Here is a 22,340-nt window from a genome sequence, read left to right as displayed (position 1 = left end):
TCCCTACCTCGTCCCTAGGTGTCCTTCCTTCCGGGACACCTGCCTCTGTCCTTCCCCTGTGGACAGGAGCGCTGGTTGTCTCTGTGGCTCGCTGAGGGAACACCAGCCTGTACCCCGCTCAGGCCTGGATGTCCGGGAGCGAGCCGGTGTCCAGGCTGCCCTGTGTCCAGGGGTGGCTGAGGAGCTGAGAGGTGGAGCCTGTGGAGTAGCAGCTGGCAGCGCCGGGTGTGGGCTGGGGTCCTCCTGTCCTCCTGTCCAGATGTCCTTGAGCACTGCTTGCTCTCCATCTGCGCCTTGGCTCACTGGCCTGAGTGACGGCTTCCTCCTGGCTGTCTCGTAAGCATCACTCAGCCGGGAGCTTCAGCAAAAGGTTTGAGAGACGGTGGTGGGCGCCGACGTGACCAGGACTTCTCAGGCTTCAGTGGACTGTGTCCCTGGGTGTTCGTTTCAGTCTGACGGTGCTCGTTGGCGGCTGCTGTCAGAAGGAAATGCCTGGCCATGGTGCGGCTGCGCTCTGCCTAGCGGCCTGCTCCTTTCTGTCCAGCACTCCACACTTTACGTGTCTCCACGGTGACCGTGAGACTAGGAGATACTGGGAGAGCAGGTCTGTCATTACATGAGCAAGCAGGAGGCTTAAGGTGGAGGGTCAGGTAGGAGCTGGTTTTCAGATGCTCTGTTTCATGACTAACAGAACTGGCGCGTGGCCTGATGTGGTCTGTCCGAGCCCTCGTGTTTTGTAGCTCAGCTTTTTTTTTTTCTTCCCTTCAGGGTTATCGCTGGGGCTTGGTGCCTGGGCTACGAATCCACTGCTCCTGGAGGCTGTTTGTCCCTTTTTGTTGTTACTGTCATTGTTATTGCTGCTGTTGTTGGAGAGGACAGAGAGAAATGGAGAGAGGAGGGGGAGAGAAAGACAGACACCTGCAGACCTGCTTCACCGCCTGTGAAGCGACCCCCCTGCAGGTGGGGAGCCGGGGGCTCGAACCGGGATCCTTATGGTGGTCCTTGCACTTCATGCCACGTGCGCTTAACCCACTGTGCTGCCTGGCTGCTGTAGCTCAGCTTTTTAAGTGAAGAGCAGCTGTGTTGAAACTCCATAGTCCGGGTTGAGCCTCTGGCTCTGACAGTGCTGGCTTTGTCTTCCTCCTGGGCTCTGGCCACCTTTCTAGGGACCTAGTGCACAGCCTTCTGTTCCAGACGCGTCTCGCCCACAGCGTGGAGGTCATGACATCGGGAGATGCTCATAGTCATGACCCCTGAACCACGTGAGCTCTGCTAAACACGGGGCTGCTTAGCAGCAGAGCTCTGCGAATCTGTGGTTTGGCATAAGCCCTCAGGAGAGTGAGTGTGGGTGAGCTTCTAGCTCTCGGTGGCTTGTTGGCAGTGAGGAGGAGGCGTCTGCGTCACGGCTCTGGGCACTGCTCTGCAGTGCTTGAGCTGATGGTAGTCTCCCGAGGTCCTGCCTGGGCTGGGCTGGGGGCTGGGGCAGAGCGGCCTTCCAGCAGGAAGGCACAGCTCAGCTGTGGATGCAGCTCTGTTTCTGACACTAGGTCTGCTGACAGTTGTGGGTCTGATTGGTGGGTCAGGACTTGTGCTGAGGGGGAGGAGAGTACATTACTGCGTGTCCACCTGCAGGCTGGCCTGGACTTACCTCACAGGAAGTTGGAGCAGCTTCTGTGTGCAAAGTAGGAGTGACCCACCTTCTTGGAATTTCCTCTTGTAACATTTCTGCCAGTGATTGTGATTTATTTATTTATTTTTACCAGAGCACTGCTCAGCTCTGGCTTATGGTGGTATGGAAGATTGAATCTGGGACTTTGGAGCCTCGGGCATGAGAGGCTATTTGCATAACTGTTACCTACCTACCCCTGCCCTCTGCCAGTGATTCTGAGTTAGAGTTGAAGCATTAATTCTGCGAGAGTTCAGTGCTTTTGAACGAAGTCCAAGAAGTAGGGGATTTAGAGAAAAAACTCCAGATTTAATTGTAGATCGCTTTTGATGAGCTATTTCCACCTCTGTGGAGTTCTGAGGCTTCCTCTCCCTCTAAGGGCCCAGGGCAGCTGTGAGGCCCCACGCTGTAGAGATAGCGTCTGCTCACGGACATTCCTCTGTTGTTATGATTATGATTATTATTTTGCCTCCAGGGTTATGGCTGGGGCTCAGTGCCTGCACAATAAATCTACTGCTCCTGTGGCCATTTTTTCCATTTTGTTGTTAACTGCTGCTGTTGTATATAGGACAGACAGATCGAGTTGTTATTGCTGCTGTTGTATATAGGACAGACAGATCGAGAGAGGAGGGGAAGATGGGGAGAGAAAGATAAACACCTGCAGACCTGCTTCACCGCTTGTGAAAGGACGCCCCTGCAGGTGGGGAGCCGGAGGCTCGAACTGCCACCCTCGCCCGGCCTTGCGCTTCGTACTATGTGCGCTTCACCCACTGCACTGCCGCCCGGCCTCCTTTTAGCAGTTACTCTTGATTCCTTTTTTCTTCTGTCTTCATCTGCTGTCTCTTGTGCTAGGCCTTTAGACTTTGAGATTTATAAAAATCAAGCTGGTTACGTGCTCTTTATGCTTCGGTCTGTGCAACTGAAGCTCCAGACCTCGTCTGCTGGTGGGTCCCCGGCGTCTCCACACTGTGCTCACACCCTGTGCTCGCCCACCCCTTCGCTGACCCTGCACCAAGCACAGAGGGATCAGACCTTAGAAGTGCAAATGCTCAGGCAGACTGCTGGGGTGACTGCAGTCAGTACTCAGGCCGGCTGGGGGCCATTTCTGGAACAGAGGCTGATGTCTCGGCTGCATCCTCCCAGGTCTCTGTGCGCTGCGGAGAGTCCTACAGACGCAGCCCAGCCTGACGGACAGCAAGTTGGCCGGGTCCGTGAAGGTCACGCTCAGCGACTTCCTGCAGGGAATGAGTGACATCAGGCCTAGCGCCATGAGGGAGGTCGCTGTTGATGTCCCGAATGTAAGTCCTGGTCCCCCTAGCCCACGCACACACACCTGCAGGGGACCTCGTGTCCGGCCTCCTGTGTCCTGTGCTGAGGGAGGAGCCCGCCTGGCCTTGGGACTTGGTGTTGCTGTCCCCGTCATGTCCCAGGGAGGCTTGTCCTGGGTGCTGCTGCCCCTGTCCCGGAGGGGCCTGCTGTAGGTGCTGTGTTGCAGGTGTCCTGGTCAGACATCGGCGGCCTGGAGGCCGTGAAGCTGAAGCTGAAGCAGGCTGTGGAGTGGCCCCTGAGGCACCCTGAGGCCTTTGCCCGAATGGGCATCCAGCCCCCCAGAGGTGTCCTCCTATACGGGCCACCTGGCTGCTCCAAGACCACCATCGCCAAAGCCTTGGCCACGGAGAGCGGCCTCAACTTCCTGGCCATCAAGGTAACTTCTGTAACTTCGGGGCAGATGGTGTTTTTGTTATCTTAGGGAACAGGTACACATCTGGTTAGTAGTTACAAACCTTAAGTTCCTTTCTGTCAGGAGTCGGGCGGTAGCGCAGCGGGTTAAGCGGATGTGGCGTGAAGCGCAAGGACCTGTGTGAGGATCCGGTTCAAGCCCCCGGCTCCCCACCTGCAGGGGAGTCGCTTCACAGGCAGTGAAGCAGGTCTGCGGGTGTCTGTCTTTCTCTCCCCGTCTGTCTTCCCCTCCTCTCTCCATTTCTCTCTGTCCTATCCAACAACATCATCAATAACAACTACAGCAACAATTAAAAAAAAAAAGGGGTAACAAAAGGGAAAATGAATATAAAAATGTTCTTAAGAAATCCCTTTTTGTGGACTCCACTACAAAAGGGTCTGCTGGCTAAAACACTAGACTCGTTTAGAAAAAGTTTGTGATATTTTGTGAGGACCAGCAATTTTTTCCCATGAAAACACATTTTCTTAGAAGACGGTGTGAGCCTTGTTTCAGATCGACTGTCAGCTTTCTCCCTAGACTTTTCTGAATGCTGTTTGGGTCGTTTGCTCCTTCCCCACCCAGGTCACTGCAGGGGCTTGGTGCCTGCACAGGGGCTCCACTGCTTGTGATGGGCCTTCTGTCTCTGTTTAGACAGATGGAGAGAAATGGGGGCGGGAAGACACAGCTGCAGTGCTGCTCTGTGGCTGGTAGAGCTCTCCTCGGCAGGTGGGTTTCGGGCTCGAGCCCTGTGTGGGTGGTGGCACGTGCTCTGCCTGGCATGCCTCCACCCAGCCCTCGCTTGTTTACGCGAGCGTCTGCGTGCTTGAGCCCCTCTCCTGGGACCCCTGTGCCGCTGAGCCATGGTCTTCAGGGTTTCTGTGAACGTCCGGGCACATCTGGTGTGCGGGTGTCTGTCCCGACCTGCCGAGGGGGGCTCCTGCTCTGGGACAGCTGTCTCGGACGACGTGGATTCTGCCCTTCCCGGCCGGCCCCTCGTTTGTTCAGGGCTTGTGCTGGCCTGAGCGGTTTCTTGCCTTGAGCACAATGGCTATCTTCAGAGGGGTTTTTTTGGCTTTTTTATTTATGAGTGAGAAAGATAGGAGACAAAGAACCAGACATCACTCTGGTACATGTGCTGCCGGGGATTGAACTTGAGACCTCACGCTTGAGAGTCCAGTGCCTTCTGCACTGTGCCATCTCCCGGACCACATCTTCAGAGTTGTTGAAGTGCTCCCCTAAACAGCCTCTGTGTGTCCTGCTGAGCTTGACGTCACTTCTCCTGCTCCTGTGCTCGGCACACAGACGTAGCTGGCTCGTGTGAGCTCGGCTTCCGTGACGTCCAGTAGCACTCAGGGAGGGTAACAGCCTTCCTTGGGATTTCACAACTGTTAGAGTCTGGGATTGACTGAGCGCAAAGCAGCAGGTATTGTAGCACCCCAGAGGCTCGGGGAGGGTCTGGACCCTCCCCACCGCTGTGGCCGCAGCAAGCACCCGAAGGGGTCAGCTTCGCTGATGAACATGGGCTCCGCTTCCTGTCTTTTCTCTGCCTTCCGCAGACTGTCTCTGCATCTGCATCCGCAGTGATGCCCTGTGTGCTCTCTCCTTGCAGGGGCCTGAGCTCATGAGCAAGTATGTGGGGGAGTCAGAGCAAGCCGTCCGAGAGGTGAGGACACGCCAAAGGGCAGAGCCCAGGCGCCAAATTCCCGGTGGGGGTGTTTTATTCTCAGTTAAGACAAGTTGGGTTTTGTTACTGAAAAGTAGTTTCGACCACCTGCGAAACTTTGCCTCTTAATGTTATAGTGTTACCAGCCATTGATTTTATGAAGTAGAGTTTTCTGGTTACGTGCCCCCCTGCAAGGCCAAGTTGAGCTTACAGAGACAGTACAGTCTCGGCACAGGCTCTGACCCCTGCAGTCACGTGGTCCTTGACACGAGCAACTGGTGAGAGACTGTGACTGGCCTTGTTTGCTGGCTCGGGCTCCTCGGAGACCCACCTCCTGGTGAGGTGGGCATGGCCTGCAGGACAGATATGGAAGTGGAGGTTTGGAGAACGCCTGCCTGCCTGCTTTTCACAGCCTGTAGGGAGCTTGACTGGAGGGGTCCAGCGGGCTGAGCAGGCCGCCTCACTCCCACACCCCCTTACCCTGGCTGTCTGGCCCAGGCACGGGGAAGGTGACGGTGGCCGCTTTTGAGCACTAGTTAGCACCAGTTCGGCATCTTAACTTGTGCAGGATACAGAGCAAGAGAGAGACCACAGCAAGATGACTGCTTCTGAGCACTAGTTAGCACCAGTTCAGCATCTTACTTGTGCCGGATACAGAGCAGGAGAGAGAACACAGCAAGATGGCTGCTTCTGAGCACTAGTTAGCACCAGTTCGGCATCTTACTTGTGCAGGATACAGAGCAGGAGAGAGAACACAGCAAGATGGCTGCTTCTGAGCACTAGTTAGCATCAGTTCAGCATCTTAACTTGTGCAGGATACAGAGCAGGAGAGAGACCAGAGCACTGCTCACCACTGACTATGGTGGTGCAAGGGAATGAACCTGAGTCCTTGGAGCCCCGGGCGTGAGGTCTTTTGTGGAGCTGAGGTGCTGTCTCCTGGCCCGAGGACAGTCCGACGCCAGCTGCAGCATCGACTGTAGCACGTGTCTCTCTCCACCAGATCTTCCGGAAAGCTCGGACCGTGGCTCCCGCCATCATTTTCTTTGATGAACTTGATGCCTTGGCAGTTGAAAGGGGCAGGTAAGATACCCGCTCCTGGGCACCAGGAGGACATTAGCGGGTGGGCGTGAGTGAGCGGCACCCCCGGTGTGGGCTCAGTGGTGCCTCTCCTGGCTGTTTAGTTCACGTGCTCTCTCTTGACCTGTTGTGTTTGTTCAGATCAGCACTGTCTGCCTTGGGGCGTTTGGTTGTTTTTTTGTAGTGTGATGTCTATAGAGAAACACCCCCCCCCCCCTGCACTACCTATCAGAATCACACTGTTCCAGCTACAGACAGCTCAGCTCAGCTCAGCTCCATGATCAGATAGGGGAGAGCCCAACTTAATAAAGGACATAGTGGTCCAGATTGGAGCGTCTTAGGAGTTAATCATGTTTTCTGTTGCACAATTCAAATAGAACGAGATCAGTCTTGAAGGTTTTGTCCCCAGATCTGTGGTGGTAAAGTTATCTGTAGGCCCAGTGACGCAGGGTGCACATGCGTGTATGGGCGAGGCGTCCGGCAGGCTCTCCCCCTGGAGCACAGTGGACCCCCACAGAGCAGCTGCTGGAGGGGGGGTCATTTCATCACATGTGGGGGTCCCGTGCCGGGTGCCTGCCCTTGATGGGTCCTGGCAGCAACCCCGAGTCTGCTGACCCCCAGCTCCCCTGCTGAAGCTCCCTGGCATGTGATTCTTCCCCACTTGGTCTCGTCATTGCGGGTGTCATGCTGTTTTCACTTACTGTTGAGGAGACTGGCAGAGAAGGGACAAACACGGGACGTTCTGACTGGTGGCTGTGAGCTGTGCTGCTTCTGGGTGCCTCGTGCGCTGAGGCAGTGTGGGTGGGGTTGTTCTTGCGCTGTGGGGCCCGCAGGCCTCTGCAGCCATCTTGCTGCGGTCTCCACAGGCCCCGCTGGGGCATGGGCAGCGGTGTCTGCACAGGTCTCTCAGAAGTAAATGCTGGTGGGAGGAGTCCCATGAAGGGATGAGGGCTTTGTTTTATTCCCTTGGGTTTGTAGAGTTTCTGCTGTTGGAGAATAAACCGGTGTCACGGCCACCTGGGGTCTGAGGTTGGGCTGGCACATCTGTGCTGACTATGTGGACGTGAGCCTGCTCGGCCTGAGGCCGCTGTCTGTGGTGGCTGTCGTCACATAGTGGACTATGCGGGCCCTGGGCCTCCTCGCCCCGTCCAGGGCGCTTTATGGCCTTTGAACAAACTGTCCTGTTCAAAGGGGCTGGGGGCCGGGGTGGGGGGGGGGGAATTCAGGTTCCGGGCAGACCTAGTTGGGATTTTGTCTGCTCATTTGCTTTCCGGTGACTGAGCACTGCTCAGCTCTGCTTTTGTGCAGTGCAGGGATCCACCATAGGGCCTCCATCCGTAGGGCCTCCATGGGAGTCCTGTGCCCCCCATCCTCCCAGCCCTGGCTTGTCACAGCTGCTGCCCTAGAAGGTGACAAGAGTTCCACCGCGTCATCTCAGTGTTGCTGGTCGCACGTTGGCTTTTAAACTTCTTGGATGTAGCGCGTTTTCCTAGGACGCTGCTTTCACGCTGGTTTGCCACACAGCTTTAGAAGCCAAGGACCGGGAGGTGACGCACCTGGTTGAGTGCACACGTTACAGTGCACAAGGATCCAGGTGCCAACCCTCGGGCCCCACCGGTTAGGGAAGCTTTGCTAGTGGTGAAGCAGGTGTCTCTCTTCTGACTGTCTCTATCGAGGAAATAAGGGTAATTAAAAAAAGCCCAGGATCTTCCCGTCTCCACGAAGCCTGGCCAGTGGAAGCACTCAGGATGTGAGGCTGCGGCAGGGCAGGCAGCTGGGTGGAGCCCAGAGTCCCCGCCACCTGTCCTCAGCTCAGAGCACAGACATTTCCTCCCAGATGAACACAGGGTGGGTAGCACCTGAGTGGAGGTGTGAGTGGCGACATCAAGTTCCCCAGGTGCAGGGACTTTTACAAAGTCGGAGTTTGAGAACTCAGCGTGCCGTCGGTGTGTCACCAGATGGCCAGCAGGGCTGGTCCTGTGCCAGGCGCAGGCTGTCACAGCAAGAGGGCCACCCGAGGTGATGTGGAGAGCTCCGTCTCACAGAGGAACCTGGAAGGTTTTCTCTTTTTCTCGTCTGGCTCATGCAGTGCTAGGCAGTGAACCCAGGGCCTTGTGTGCTCGTCCTGGGCTCTGCCAAGGAGCCAGCATGTGCATCCACAAGCACCTGTGGGGGCATGAGAGGAGTCTCGGTAACTTAGGAAGACGGACATCTTACCAGACATCTTTTCTGCTCAGGTAGGAAAGTAGAAATTGGCCCAATTAGAGATGCGGAAAAGTCCAGTCCGTGGAGACTAAGCAGTGGTCAGCACTCAGTCCAGTTGGGCTTGTCAGAGAATTGGAGGAGACAGCCAGGGATGGAACAAAGTGAAGGTGTGGGGGACCAGGCCTGTGCAGTGAGAGCCACCCCGTGTGGAAGCCTGGGGACCAGGACTGTGCAGTGAGAGCCACCCCGTGTGGAGACTAGGACTGTGCAGTGAGAGCCTCCCCGTGTGGAGGCCTGGGGTCAGGACTGTGCAGTGAGAGCCTCCCCGTGTGGAGACCAGGACTGTGCAGTGAGAGCCTCCCCGTGTGGAGGCCTGGGGACCAGGACTGTGCAGTGAGAGCCTCCCCATGTGGAGACCAGGACTGCGCAGTGAGAGCCTCCCCATGTGGAGACCTGGGGGCCAGGACTGTGCAGTGAGAACCACCCCGTGTGGAGACCAGGACTGTGCAGCGAGAACCTCCCCGTGTGGAGACCTGGGGGCCAGGACTGTGCAGTGAGAGCCACCCCGTGTGGAGACCAGGACTGCGCAGTGAGAGCCTCCCCGTGTGGAGGCCTGGGGTCAGGACTGTGCAGTGAGAGCCGCCCTGTGTGGAGACCTGGGGACCAGGACTGTGCAGTGAGAGCCTCCCCATGTGGAGACCAGGACTGTGCAGTGAGAGCCTCCCCATGTGGAGGCCTGGGGGCCAGGACTGTGCAGTGAGAGCCTCCCCGTGTGGAGACCAGGACTGTGCAGTGAGAGCCACCCCGTGTGGAGACCAGGACTGTGCAGTGAGAGCCTCCCCATGTGGAGACCAGGACTGTGCAGTGAGAGCCTCCCCATGTGGAGGCCTGGGGACCAGGACTGTGCAGTGAGAGCCTCCCCATGTGGAGGCCTGGGGACCAGGACTGTGCAGTGAGAGCCTCCCCATGTGGAGACCAGGACTGTGCAGTGAGAGCCTCCCCATGTGGAGGCCTGGGGGCCAGGACTGTGCAGTGAGAGCCTCCCCGTGTGGAGACCAGGACTGTGCAGTGAGAGCCTCCCCATGTGGAGGCCTGGGGACCAGGACTGTGCAGTGAGAGCCTCCCCATGTGGAGGCCTGGGGACCAGGACTGTGCAGTGAGAGCCACCCCGTGTGGAGACCAGGACTGTGCAGTGAGAGCCTCCCCATGTGGAGGCCTGGGGACCAGGACTGTGCAGTGAGAGCCTCCCCGTGTGGAGACCAGGACTGTGCAGTGAGAGCCACCCCGTGTGGAGACCAGGACTGTGCAGTGAGAGCCACCCCATGTGGAAACCTGGGGACCAGGACTGTGTAGTGAGAGCCACCCCGTGTGGAGACCAGGACTGTGCAGTGAGAGCCTCCCCATGTGGAGACCAGGACTGCAGTGAGAGCCACCCCGTGTGGAGACCAGGACTGTGCAGTGAGAGCCACCCCGTGTGGAGACCAGGACTGTGCAGTGAGAGCCTCCCCGTGTGGAGACCTGGGGACCAGGACTGTGCAGTGAGAGCCACCCCGTGTGGAGACCAGGACTGTGCAGTGAGAGCCTCCCCGTGTGGAGACCTGGGGACCAGGACTGTGCAGTGAGAGCCACCCCATGTGGAGACCAGGACTGCACAGTGAGAGCCTCCCCGTGTGGAGGCCTGGGGTCAGGACTGTGCAGTGAGAGCCTCCCCGTGTGGAGACCTGGGGTCAGGACTGTGCAGTGAGAGCCTCCCCGTGTGGAGGCCTGGGGACCAGGACTGTGCAGTGAGAGCCTCCCCGTGTGAAGGCCTGGGGGTCAGGACTGTGCAGTGAGAGCCTCCCCGTGTGGAGACCTGGGGTCAGGACTGTGCAGTGAGAGCCTCCCCGTGTGGAGGCCTGGGGACCAGGACTGTGCAGTGAGAGCCACCCCGTGTGGAGACCAGGACTGTGCAGTGAGAGCCTCCCCGTGTGGAGACCTGGGGACCAGGACTGTGCAGTGAGAGCCACCCCATGTGGAGACCAGGACTGCACAGTGAGAGCCTCCCCGTGTGGAGGCCTGGGGTCAGGACTGTGCAGTGAGAGCCTCCCCGTGTGGAGACCTGGGGTCAGGACTGTGCAGTGAGAGCCTCCCCGTGTGGAGGCCTGGGGACCAGGACTGTGCAGTGAGAGCCTCCCCGTGTGAAGGCCTGGGGGTCAGGACTGTGCAGTGAGAGCCTCCCCGTGTGGAGACCTGGGGTCAGGACTGTGCAGTGAGAGCCTCCCCGTGTGGAGGCCTGGGGACCAGGACTGTGCAGTGAGAGCCTCCCCGTGTGAAGGCCTGGGGGTCAGGACTGTGCAGTGAGAGCCTCCCCGTGTGGAGACCTGGGGTCAGGACTGTGCAGTGAGAGCCTCCCCGTGTGGAGGCCTGGGGACCAGGACTGTGCAGTGAGAGCCTCCCCGTGTGAAGGCCTGGGGGTCAGGACTGTGCAGTGAGAGCCTCCCCATGTGGAGGCCTGGGGACCAGGACTGTGCAGTGAGAGCCTCCCCGTGTGGAGACCAGGACTGTGCAGTGAGAGCCTCCCCGTGTGGAGACCAGGACTGTGCAGTGAGAGCCACCCCATGTGGAAACCTGGGGACCAGGACTGTGCAGTGAGAGCCACCCCGTGTGGAGACCAGGACTGTGCAGTGAGAGCCTCCCCGTGTGGAGACCAGGACTGTGCAGTGAGAACCTCCCCATGTGGAAACCTGGGGACCAGGACTGTGCAGTGAGAGCCTCCCCGTGTGGAGACCAGGACTGTGCAGTGAGAGCCTCCCCGTGTGAAGACCGGGACTGTGCAGTGAGAGCCTCCCCATGTGGAGGCCTGGGGACCAGGACTGTGCAGTGAGAGCCTCCCCGTGTGGAGACCAGGACTGTGCAGTGAGAGCCTCCCCATGTGGTGGCCTGGGGGCCAGGAATGTGCAGTGAGAGCCTCCCTGTGTGGAGACCAGGACTGTGCAGTGAGAGCCACCCCATGTGGAAACCTGGGGACCATGACTGTGCAGTGAGAGCCTCCCGTGTGGAGACCTGGGGACCAGGACTGTGCAGTGAGAGCCTCCCCGTGTGGAGACCAGGACTGCGCAGTGAGAGCCTCCCCGTGTGGAGGCCTGGGGACCAGGACTGTGCAGTGAGAGCCACCCCATGTGGAGACCAGGACTGTGCAGTGAGAGCCACCCCATGTGGAAACCTGGGACCAGGACTGTGCAGTGAGAGCCTCCTGTGTGGAGACCTGGGGACCAGGACTGCGCAGTGAGAGCCTCCCCATGTGGAGGCCTGGGGACCAGGACTGTGCAGTGAGAGCCACCCCATGTGGAAACCTGGGGACCAGGACTGTGCAGTGAGAGCCTCCCGTGTGGAGACCTGGGGACCAGGACTGTACAGTGAGAGCCTCCCCGTGTGGAGGCCTGAGGACCAGGACTGTGCAGTGAGAGCCACCTGAACGCCTCCTTGCACCAGGGAGCTGACAGATGGAAAATGTCACTTCACACTCAGAGGAGCTTAGAAAAGAAAAAATGGTGGTCCAGGAGGTGGCACATCACTGGACTTTCAAGCATGAGGTTCTGAGTTCAATCCCCGGCAGCACATGTACCAGATTGATGTCTGGTTCTCTCTCTCTCCTATCTTTCTAATGAATAAATAAATAAAATATTTAAATAAAAACAAGAAGAAATGAAGCCAGAGGTGATTTCTCAATCGTGAAATCGAGACATGGTTCATTGTAAAGATAAATGAGCCTTTAGCTGGATAGGCAGGGAAGCACCAGAAGTGAGAAGCTACAGCAGATGCAAGGACCGTGAGGTGTGTGAGGGACTCTGTGTGGCATACTCAGAGGGGCCTGGGGAGACACTGCACGGCGTGCGTGGGCTTGTCGGTGTTGGTCCCCGAGCTCCCAGTATCAGAGCTGCTCTGGACTCCAAGCTGCCGCCTGAGGATGTGCTTCCCAGATGCTGTCTCTGCTCCAGGGCCAGTGTTCTCTGGCCACGTCCTGCTGTGACTAGGAGCCAAATACTCGGGGTGTCCTCTGCCCCTGAGCAAGGATGGCCCGTCGGCAGGAACAAGTCTGAACTCACTTGACTTTGTTATTTCTCGTCGGATTGTGTGCTTGTTGAATATTGACCTTGCTGTGGTAGACTGTAAATTGCCCTGTGGACTCAAGACTTGGGTGAGTCGGCTGGGGAGACAGCTCGGCTCTCCATGCCGGAAGGCCCCGAGGCCTCGGACTTAGTCCCAAGCACCCCTGCAAGGGCATGACCAGGGCTGAGTAGGGCTCTGGCCTCCAGTAAGTCCTACGGGAATCTCTTAACTTGTTGCCTGGGGGGTGGAGCAGATGGGAGGGGCAGGGTGGAGCCCCGAGACAGGTCGGGCTTGGGCTTCCATGCCCCTTGCTCTGGACTCCTTCCCAGGACCCACTCAGAAGGGCACAAGCTGGCAGGTGTCAGGTGCTGGGCAGCTGGGGGGGCCCGGGGTCTGGCGGTCTTGGTTCCGGCCTGGCACCCTGTGGCCATGTTCTCGGTCAGCGAGCATCTGCTCAGCAGCGTGGTGTCTTGCTAACATGAGCTTTGTTTGAGGCAGACATGTTTGTTGTCGTTGTTTTTCTATTTTTGCCTCCAGGGTTATTGGTGGGGCTCGGTGTCTGCACTACAAATCCCCTGCTCCTGGAGGCCATTTTTTCTCCATTGTTGTTGCTGTTATTGTTGTTGGACAGGACAGAGAGAAATGGAGAGAGGAGAGGAAGATGGGGAGAGAAAGACAGACACCTGCAGACCTGCTTCACCACTTGTGAAGAGACCGAGACCCCCCTGCAGGTGGGGAGCCGGGGGCTCAAACCAGGATCTTTGTGCCAGTCCATGTGCTTTGCGTCATGTGCACTTAACCCACTGCGCTACCTCCTGGCTCCCCAGACATGTCTTATTTATTTTTTATTTATTCCCTTTTGTTGCCCTTGTTATATTGTTGTAGTTATTATTATTGTTGTTGATGTCATCGTTGTTGGATAGGACAGAGAGAAATGGAGAGAGGAGGGGAAGACGGGGGGAGAGAAAGATACCTGCTTCACCGCCTGTGAAGCGACTCCCCTGCAGGTGGGGAGCCGGGGGCTCGAACCGGCATCCTTATGCCGATCCTTGTGCTTTGCGCCACATGCGCTGAATCCGCTGCGCTGCTGCCTGGCTCCCCAGACGTGGTTTTTTTCAAAGGTTTCAGTAGCACATGTGAAAACAGGTTCTCAGGTTGTCTGTTGGAATCAGCTCTTCAGGCGCTGGGGGCGTGGCTGACCGAGTCCTGGCTCAGCTCCTCACGGAGATGGACGGCATCGAGCAGCTGAGGGACGTGACCATCGTGGCCGCCACCAACCGCCCCGACAGGATCGACAAGGTGAGGCGCCGGTCGATGCCGGGACCCCTCCCCGTGCGGACGGAGTGGACGTTGCTATCTGGCCCCGAGCCCTTCACTGCTGCGTGGGCCGAGTTGCTGCCTCTCGGTACCCCTGACCCTCGGGGGCCCCTGCTCCTCTCTGAGACCCACGATCCTCTTGTGGGCCCTGCTCCTCTTGGGGCCCCTGTACTCTTGTCACCTTGACGTGCTCACTCGGTCACGCTGAGGCTTCGCTGGATGTGCACACACGTCTGTCAGCAGCTACTTGTCCTGGCTGGTGGCTGCTCACTAACGTGAGAAATGCGGGGTGTATTCTCAGCGGCTGACCCTCAGGCCACTGCCCCTCAAGCTCAGCAGCACAGTGACCAGTGAGGGGTGGAGGCGGCTTCTGGGGCACAAGCACAGGGTGCTGCCCTCAGACCCGCACTGCCCGCCAGATGTGTTTTAATTAAGATGCTTTTTTAAAGAACACAGTCTCTGGAAGCTGGGTTTGGCACATTGGTGCCGTCACATGCTGTCCCTTCAGCCAAGCCTGCAGCTCCGGGTCCCCTGGCTGCTGGCTGGCATGAGGGTGGGCCAGAATTGTCTGGACTGTCCGTGGTCTTTCTGGGGGGCATCTGTCCTATTCTTCGCCAGCGTTGCAGTCGGGACAGTCATCCGCTTCGTGAAGGCGTTCGCAGACTGTGGGTGCCAGCTGCCGTCCGCGGTGTGGGCTCCTGCCCTGCCCATGGCTCAAACCTTCATTCTCACACAGTTCACTCTGCTCTTTCTCTTCTGGGATGCTTGGGGGTCGTGTGTCTCCGGTTCTCCCGGACCGGCGCCTGAGCTGCATGCCTGGTGCCTCGCCGGACGGTGGTGTCAGAGCTCCAAGCTTCGGCGGGCTGAGGCCGGCTCTGGCTGGCCACGGTGGGGTGGCGGGGTGTCCGTGGATGTGGCTCTGAGTGTGCGGCCCTCAGGCTTTGCTGCGGCCCGGGAGGATCGACAGGCTGCTGTATGTGCCCCTGCCCGACGCGGCCACCAGGAGGGAGATCCTCAGCCTGCAGCTGCGTGCCATGCCTGTCAGCCCCGAGCTGGACCTGGAGGCCCTCGTCCTCCAGACAGACGCTTACTCGGGAGCGGAGGTGGGTGGCCGGTTGTGTGTGTGTGTCTGTGTGTGAGTGAGTGTATGTCTGTGTGTGGAGGTGGGTGGCCGGGTGTGTGTGAGTGTGAGTGTGAGCGTGTGTGTGTGTGTGTGTGTGTGTGTGTGGAGGTGGGTGGCTGGGTGTGTGTGTGTGTGTGTGGTGGGGTAGGGTGGCAGGGACCACAGGTGACACTCCAGGGAAGGGCAGGGACCGCAGGTGACCCAGGGGTGCTCTGGTCGCGGGCCCTCGCTGCTGGGCTCTGCTTGGAGCTGCTTCCCTGCTCCCAGAGGCCAGGCGTGCTCCTTCCAGGGAGAGGCAGGGTGACTGCGAGCTGTAGTGGAGCCCTTGCTGGTCCCGGGCCCACGGTGGCCCTGCTGCAGGCCTCTGGAGAAGGCCTCGGGGAAGGCGTGCGCTGCGTTCCCTGAGACTGCGGGCTGTCCCCTTGTGCAGATTGTGGCCGTGTGCAGGGAGGCCGCCCTGCTGGCCCTGGAAGAGGACATCCAGGCAGACCGCGTCCTGCAGCGCCATTTCACCCGGGCCCTGAGCAGCGTGACGCCCAGGCTCCCACAGGCTTCCAGACGCTTGTACGAGGAGTACCGTGAGAAGAGCGGGCTGCACACCCTGTGAGCAGGCATCGGCCTTCCCTGCTGCCCTGGGCTGCGTTCCAGGGGAGACCTGTTTCTTTTAAGGTTTTGTCCTGAGATTAAAAAAAGTTCTCCATGAGGAGAGTGTCAGGCTGTTGGGTCGGGCTTCCTGCTGTGGGCGCTCTGTCCACTGAGCGCTGCCGTGGGAGTCGGGCCTCCGCCAGTCCCCGGGATGCTCCCTCTGTGCTGTCCCCTCTTCCCCAAGGTGCGGTGCGCCCACGCCCCTGCACGGCCCTTTCCACAGCTCACTGGGCAGCTTTGCCAAGGCGGAGAGGAGGGGGGAGAGTGTAGTAAGAATTAAAAGTGGACTTTTGTGGCTTATATACAGTCGGGTTTATTCCATTCTTTTTAAAATATATACATTTGACTGATTTTCGAATAGACAGATTGAGAGGCGAGGGGGAGGGAGATAGGGAGAGAGACAAGAGAGTCACCTGCAGCCCTGCTTCACTACTCCTGAAGTTCCCCCCTGCAAGTAGGGAGTGGGGGCTTGAACCCGGATCCTTGTGCACTGTAATGTGAGTGTTAACCAGGTGCGCTACCATCTGGCCCCTTAAGATCCTATGAAGGAGAGTCTCGGGTGAGAGAGGCCAGAACTCCAGCACCTGTTCTTGTTGGGAACAGACAATTTGAAAGGATGAAGAGCTGATTCTAGAAGAGGGACTGGATAAACACGGGTCATTTCCCATGTGTCGGGAGTAGGCTCTGACTCAGCAACAAGAGAAGCATGTTTCTGGGCGTGCGCACCAGGCTTGCCTCCGTGAGTGCAGCCTGGACATGCAGGGGTGATGTGCTGCCGGCAGTGGGGCTGGGGTTCCGGGGATTTGCCTTCTGCCTGGGTGGAGCCAGGACCAGGGCAGGTCAGATAGGCTGCGTGCTGTGTCCCCAGCTGTGCCAGCTTCCTGCCTGCCACCAAGACTCCAGACTGGTGCCCTGCATGCTGATGAATCTGCATTTGCAAAAGAATGTTGGTGCAATTTGCAGTTCTTCCTGTGACTTGAGACACAGACGGTTGGGGTGCTTTTTCTACCCCATCAGAACAAGGATGCAGGGAGCCCTACAAAGCTGGGTGTCGGCTTGTGGGGTGGGTGCTGGCTTCTGCCTCCTGCCTCCATGGGCTGCACATTGAGAGGAAACGTCAGGAAGTACCATCCTGGGCTTCCGTGTTCACAGACAGGTGCACATGTGTTCACGTGTATACAGGTGCACGTGTTCACGCAAACAGGTGCGAGTGTTCACACAGGTGCGCGTGTTCACAGGTGCGCGTGTTCATGGCGCAAACACAGATGCACACCCACGGTCCTGTCCCCCTACTGTGGGGAATCTCTCCTTCCCTACCACTAGGTCCTAAACCCCTGGACGTGTTTTCATTCAGGAAAATGTCCAGCAGTCCTGGTGTGAATGTGAGGGAGGGGTGTGAGAGAGAGAACATGCCGAGCTGTCTCCCTTCCCCAAGCCACACACAGCTCATGGGAGCTCAGTGCTCAAGGCAGTACTCAGGTCTGCTGTCCGAAGTGTAGATAGACCCTGGAAGACTCCCCCATGAGCCAGGCACCACCACCCCCCTTCCAGACTCCAGGACACTAGACAGACGTCTGCTCCGCTGAGCCAGGCCTGGTATCGGCTCTCGGGCCGGGCTGAGTGGGAAGCCAGTCTGTAGACCCAGACGACTGGGAGCAGGAGAGCCACTGAAACTGGGCAGAGCTAGCTGCTAGGTTTGTTCTCTGCCCCCTGCTCTCCTCTAGGCCTCCTGTGCGATGTCTCCTGCCGTCTTAGCATTTCCCGTCCACTGACATTTCGGTGCATGCGGGCCCGCCTGACTTCCACCAGTCCTGACCAGCCTAGAGCCCCTTAGCACCTTCCCACTGCTCTCCTCTCCCTGCCCCCAGGGACACGTAGCCATTTAAATGTCCCTTTGCTTATTGATGTGGGTTTAGGTGATGTGAGGATGGCAGGCTTAGCCGCTTTCATGAGGGGTTATTATTCCCCAAAGACCTCAGACCATTTGCTCCCTGCCAGGCACTCTCCTGCATTTCCCCACGGCGCTGTGCTGAGGACTGACAAGTCCACACTCAGCCCTCATGTCTGCAGGTGGTGGTGCCTGGCAAGGGCATAGAGTGGGCAAGCTCGGGCCTCGGCAGCAAAGGAGTTGTTTTTTTTCTTTTTTAATTATCTTTATTTATTGGATAAAGACAGCCAAATCAAGAGGGAAAGAGACCTGCAGCCCTGCTTTACCACTCTCAAGGCTTTCCCCCTGCAGGTGGGGACCAGGGACTCGAACCTGGGTCCTTGAGCTCTGTAACCTGCGCTCAGCCAGGTGCGCCACCACCCAGCCACAAGGAGTTTATTTTCTCTTTCCCTCAATTAGTTCTTCGATGATCAGTAGGAGGCCTGTTCTCTGTTCTTACACCAGAGCTCTGCTCAGCCCTGGCTGATGGTGGTGCTGGGGATTGAACCTGGGTCTCAGCACCTCAGGCAGGAAGGCCTCCAAGCTTGCACCCTGTCCATGGGTTTGCCTAAACCTCCCAGCTAGCAGACCCACTTGTGTGTTGGCATCGCATCATACAATAGGACTTTTCCGCGTGGAGTGAGTCTAAACGTGATGCCGTGTGTCCATTTATCTGTAATGCTCAGCCGTGTCTCAGGAGGGCAAAGCTCCATGGGTTAGGACCTGTGGCAGGACACCGGGCGCCAGGATTCTCACGCATGCCTGGGACCCTTCTTCCACTAGCCTGGCTCCGCCTCCGTGTTGCCTACCCACCAGAGGACCTTTCTTCTGGCCAGGCCGGGTGGCATGAGCGGGAGGGTGCCCCACGGCCGGCTGTGATGTTTGCCTGCTCACGGCGCCGCCAGGTGGCTGTTGGAACGCAGGTGAGAGTCCTTTCCCGCACCGAGGGCTGGACTAAAAGCCTTTGTCTTGAAGACAAGCTGAATGCATCCGAGTGGTTCCTACTGAAGTCTCTGGCCAGAACAGCAGGTGAGAGCCTGGCACACACGGCACAGTGGGCAGTGTCACCACTCTGCCAGGAAACCCAGGTTTGAGCCCGGCCCTGCATGCCGTGGGGATCCCGTGCTGGGCTGTCTTTCATCTGCCAAACTTAGCCCGGAAGCAGGCGGGTTCATCCTGCAGGCACTGAGCCCCAGTGAGAGTCCTGGTCGCAGTGAAAGAGTGTGTGTCCCTCCGCCTGGCCCGGCCCGAGCAGAAGCTTCATTCTTCACTTCTGGTGGTGCTGTCCCCAGCCCCACTGCTGACTTGGTGACTTTTCTGGGGCCCTGCTCAGTTCTGGCTGACGGTGGTGTGGGGGATTGAACTTGGATCATTGGAGCCTCAGGCAGAAGAGTCTCTTCAGAAGCAGAGGCTATGTCCCGAGCCTCAGTGTGTACTTAGCTCCCTAAACTTCTTATTATCTTTATTATTTATTGGATAGGGACAAATGGAGAAGACGGGGAGAGACCTGCAGCCCTGCTTCACCACTCACAAAGCTTTCCCCCGGCAGGTGGGAGCTGGGGGCTCAAACCCAGGTCCTTGCACACTAATGTGCGCTCAGTGAAGTGCGCTGCCACCCAACCTCCCTTTTTTAATTGCCACCAGAATTATCTTGAGGGCTCAGTGCCAGCACTGCAAATCCACCACTCCCAGCAGCCATATTTAAACTTTTTTTTTCAATAGGATAAAAATTGGGGGGGGGGGTCGGTTGTAGCACAGCGGGTTAAGTGCATGTGGCGCAGAGCGCAAGGACCAGAGAAGGATCCTGGTTTGAGCCCCCAGCCCCCCCCACCTGCAGGGGAGTCGCTTCACAGGCATTGAAGCAGGTCTGCAGGTGTCTTTCCCCTCTCTGTCTTCCCCATCTCTTTCCATTTCTCTCTGTCCTACCCAACAGCGACAACATCAATAACAACGATAATAATAACCACAACAATGGTAAAACAACCAGGGTAACAAAAGGGAAAAAATGGCCTCCAGGAGCGGTGGATTCATGGTGCAGGCACCGAGCCTGGCAATAACCCTGGAGGCAAAAAAAAAAAAAAAAAAAGTAAAGAAATTGAGAGACATGGGAGTCAGGTGGTAGGGCAGTGGGTTAAGTGCATGTGGCGCAAAGCGCAAGGATCCCGGTTCGAGCCCCCAGCTCCCCACCTGCAGGGGGGTCGCTTCACAGGTGGTGAAGCAGGTCTGCAGGTGTCTTTCTCTCCTCTCCATTTTTCTTTTTATTTTTTCTTTTTTTTTTCTCCAGGGTTATTGCTGGGCTCGGTGCCTGCACCATGAATCCACCGCTCCTGGAGGCCATTTCCCCCCTTTTTTGTTGCCCTAGTTGTTGCAGCCTTGTTGTGGTTATTATTGCCATTGTTGACGTTGCTTTGTTGTTGGATAGGACAGAGAGAAATGGAGAGAGGAGGGGGAGACAGAGAGGGGGAGAGAAAGACAGACACCTGCAGACCTGCTTCACCGCCTGTGAAGCGACTCCCCTGCAGGTGGGGAGCCGGGGGCTCGAACCAGGATCCTTACTCCGGTCCCTGCGCTTTGCGCCACATGCGCTTAACCCACTGCGCTACAGCCCGACCCCCTCCATTTTTCTTTGTCCTATATAACAAAGACATCAGTAATAACTAACAATGAAAAACAAGGGCAACAAAAGGGAAAAGAAAATTTTAAAAATTGAGGGAGAGAGATGCCCACAGACCTCCTCTGCTTGTGAAGCTTCCCCTCTGCGGGCGGGGGTCCAGAGCTTGACCAGGCCCTTGTGCGCAGTAATGGGCGCCTTCCGCTGGGAGCGCCCGCGCCTGCCCCTCCCCCCAGCTGTTTCATGACTTGGTTTAACGCCTGCTCCCGGTGGGCCACAGACACTTGGATTCTGATCTGTCGTCACGTGACGATCTCAGCTTCTCGTCCTGGGCCCGCCAGACAGCTTGCAGGGCAGAGTGCTGCTCTGCCAAGCAGGTGGCCCAGGTTCAAGGCCAGCCCCCCCCTGCACGGCCACACATGGCGGCCTCCCCACCCGCCTGACAGCACCAGCAGCCGAGCCTCTCTCTGTCGCCGTCCACGCTGTCAGGACTCGGCCTGACTGTTCTGAGACGAGGGCACGGGAGGTCGTCCACAACAAGCCCCCGGTGACCGCTGACCGCGGGCTCCACGGCAAGTCTGGATCCTCGCAGCCGCTGTGTCCTGACCCAGGGAGGGGAGACTTACCTCTGGGGCGTCTTGGCTGCGGGAGGGTGACTCAGCCGGCCCGGCCCGGCCCGGCCCGCAGCCCCCAAGTCCAGTCCAGCTCAGTTCCCGCAGCTACTGAGGGTCGAGTTGCGGCCTGTGCTCCCAGCAAGGCTCCCGTGGGTGTCCAGGGTGGGGGGCTGCGACCAGGCCGGGGTTCCTGACCCATAGGGCTTATAGGAGGTGAAAGATGCAAGCCAGACAGTGCAGTGGGAATCACATCAGGGAAAGATGGTGGGGTGACAGAGCACCGTGTGGCACCAGAGCTGAGGTGACAAGGAACATGTGACACCAGAGCTGAGGTGACAGGGAACATGTGACACTAGAACTGAGGTGACAGGGAACATGTGACACCAGAGCTGAGGTGGTTACTGTGACATGAGCTGAGATGAGGACTGTGATGAGAGCTGAGGTGACAGGGAGCACCGTGTGACACCAGAGCTGAGGTGATTATTGTGACATGAGCTGAGATGAGGACTGTGATGAGAGCTGAGGTGATGGAGCACCGTGTGTGACTCCAGAGCTGAGGTGACTGAGTATTGTGTGATGAGCTGAGGTGACAGGGAGCACCGTGTGATGAGAGCTGAGAGGATGGGACACTGTCACACAACAAGGACGAGTGAGGCCAGTGTCTTCCCTCAGCGGATGCTCCCTTCAGTGAAGTCAGGCTCAGCCAGTCCCCGACAGCCTTGTCCCTGTGTCCTGAGCCTAGGCCGCACCAAAGATGGTGTTGGGTGCCGGCGTGGAGGTTGGGGGGCTGGGCCGCTGCTCAGGGCTCAGACCTCCAGCACCTTTGTCACAGGTGGTGTGGCTCAGTGGCTCCCGTCCTACAGACACAGTGCTGAGCTCAGGGAAGGGCTGAGTGACGACAGTAACACGCAGAGGCTCCTGCTCATGCGTCACAGTGACAGCCGCGTCCCCAAACCATTTTCGTGTGAGCAGCCCCCTCCCCAAAGCAGCGGAGACGAGACGCCAGCATGAATCCTGAAGCACAGGCTCCCAAAGGACGTGGGACAGCCGACATGTGCCGGCCTGCCAGTCTCCACAGCCGCGTCCTGGTCGGGCCCCGAGGACTGCAGGCCGTCAGGGATGGTCTGCACCGACCTGGTGAGCGGAGTGGAGGGGGGCCGCTTCAAGGTGTGGCGGGGGGGGGGGGGGGGTGGTGCGCCCCCGCAGGGCTGAGCTGGCGGCACAACCCTCGGGCTGTGGACCTGAGCAGCTCAGCCGTCTGCCCGGGCCTGCCGTGGTGCTCCTGACGCCCCGAACCGTGTGTCACAGGGCGGCCCAGTGTGCACTCGCTGGCGGCTGCCGGCCGGAGGGGTTTCCTGGGACCCTGGCTGCACACCCCTTGTGCTGTCCGGCGGGTGTCTGCGTGTGTGCGCGTGAGCCTCTGCTGTCAGTGGGGCTGAGGTGACCTGCAGGCCCGTCCACTTGTCCCGGGCGGGCACACAGTCCTGTTGGTGCACCGGCCTCCCGTTCTCAGGAGGAGGAAACGGCCTTTCCTTTCTCCTTACCTGCCACCCTGTCTGCCCCGCTGTGTTCACCGCACGGAGGACAGAGGGCTGAGCCTGGTGCCCCCAGGGCACCAGGCTCAGCCTGGGCAGCACCCAGTGGGCTGGCTCTCAAGCTACACCTCTCGCACTCCTCAGACTC

At 58.4% G+C, this 22,340-nt stretch overlaps 1 protein-coding gene across 1 annotated transcript in view; it reads left to right on the top strand.

The window, feature by feature from the left end:
- AFG2A (AFG2 AAA ATPase homolog A) overlaps positions 1–15,563 on the top strand; it is a 28,543-nt gene extending 12,980 nt beyond the window's left edge. Inside the window, exons 10-16 of the mRNA XM_060179109.1 lie at positions 2,810–2,964; positions 3,162–3,371; positions 4,996–5,049; positions 6,050–6,129; positions 13,593–13,719; positions 14,676–14,840; positions 15,291–15,563. Of these exons, the coding sequence (XP_060035092.1) occupies positions 2,810–2,964; positions 3,162–3,371; positions 4,996–5,049; positions 6,050–6,129; positions 13,593–13,719; positions 14,676–14,840; positions 15,291–15,467 (968 nt within the window). The 3' untranslated portion in view covers positions 15,468–15,563. The remainder of the gene's footprint in view (positions 1–2,809; positions 2,965–3,161; positions 3,372–4,995; positions 5,050–6,049; positions 6,130–13,592; positions 13,720–14,675; positions 14,841–15,290) is intronic.
- The last annotated feature ends 6,777 nt before the right edge of the window (positions 15,564–22,340 follow it).

This window comes from Erinaceus europaeus, chromosome 19, assembly GCF_950295315.1.
Source record: "Erinaceus europaeus chromosome 19, mEriEur2.1, whole genome shotgun sequence".
Lineage (NCBI taxonomy): Eukaryota > Metazoa > Chordata > Mammalia > Eulipotyphla > Erinaceidae > Erinaceus > Erinaceus europaeus.
This window is presented reverse-complemented; position numbering and strand designations above follow the sequence as displayed.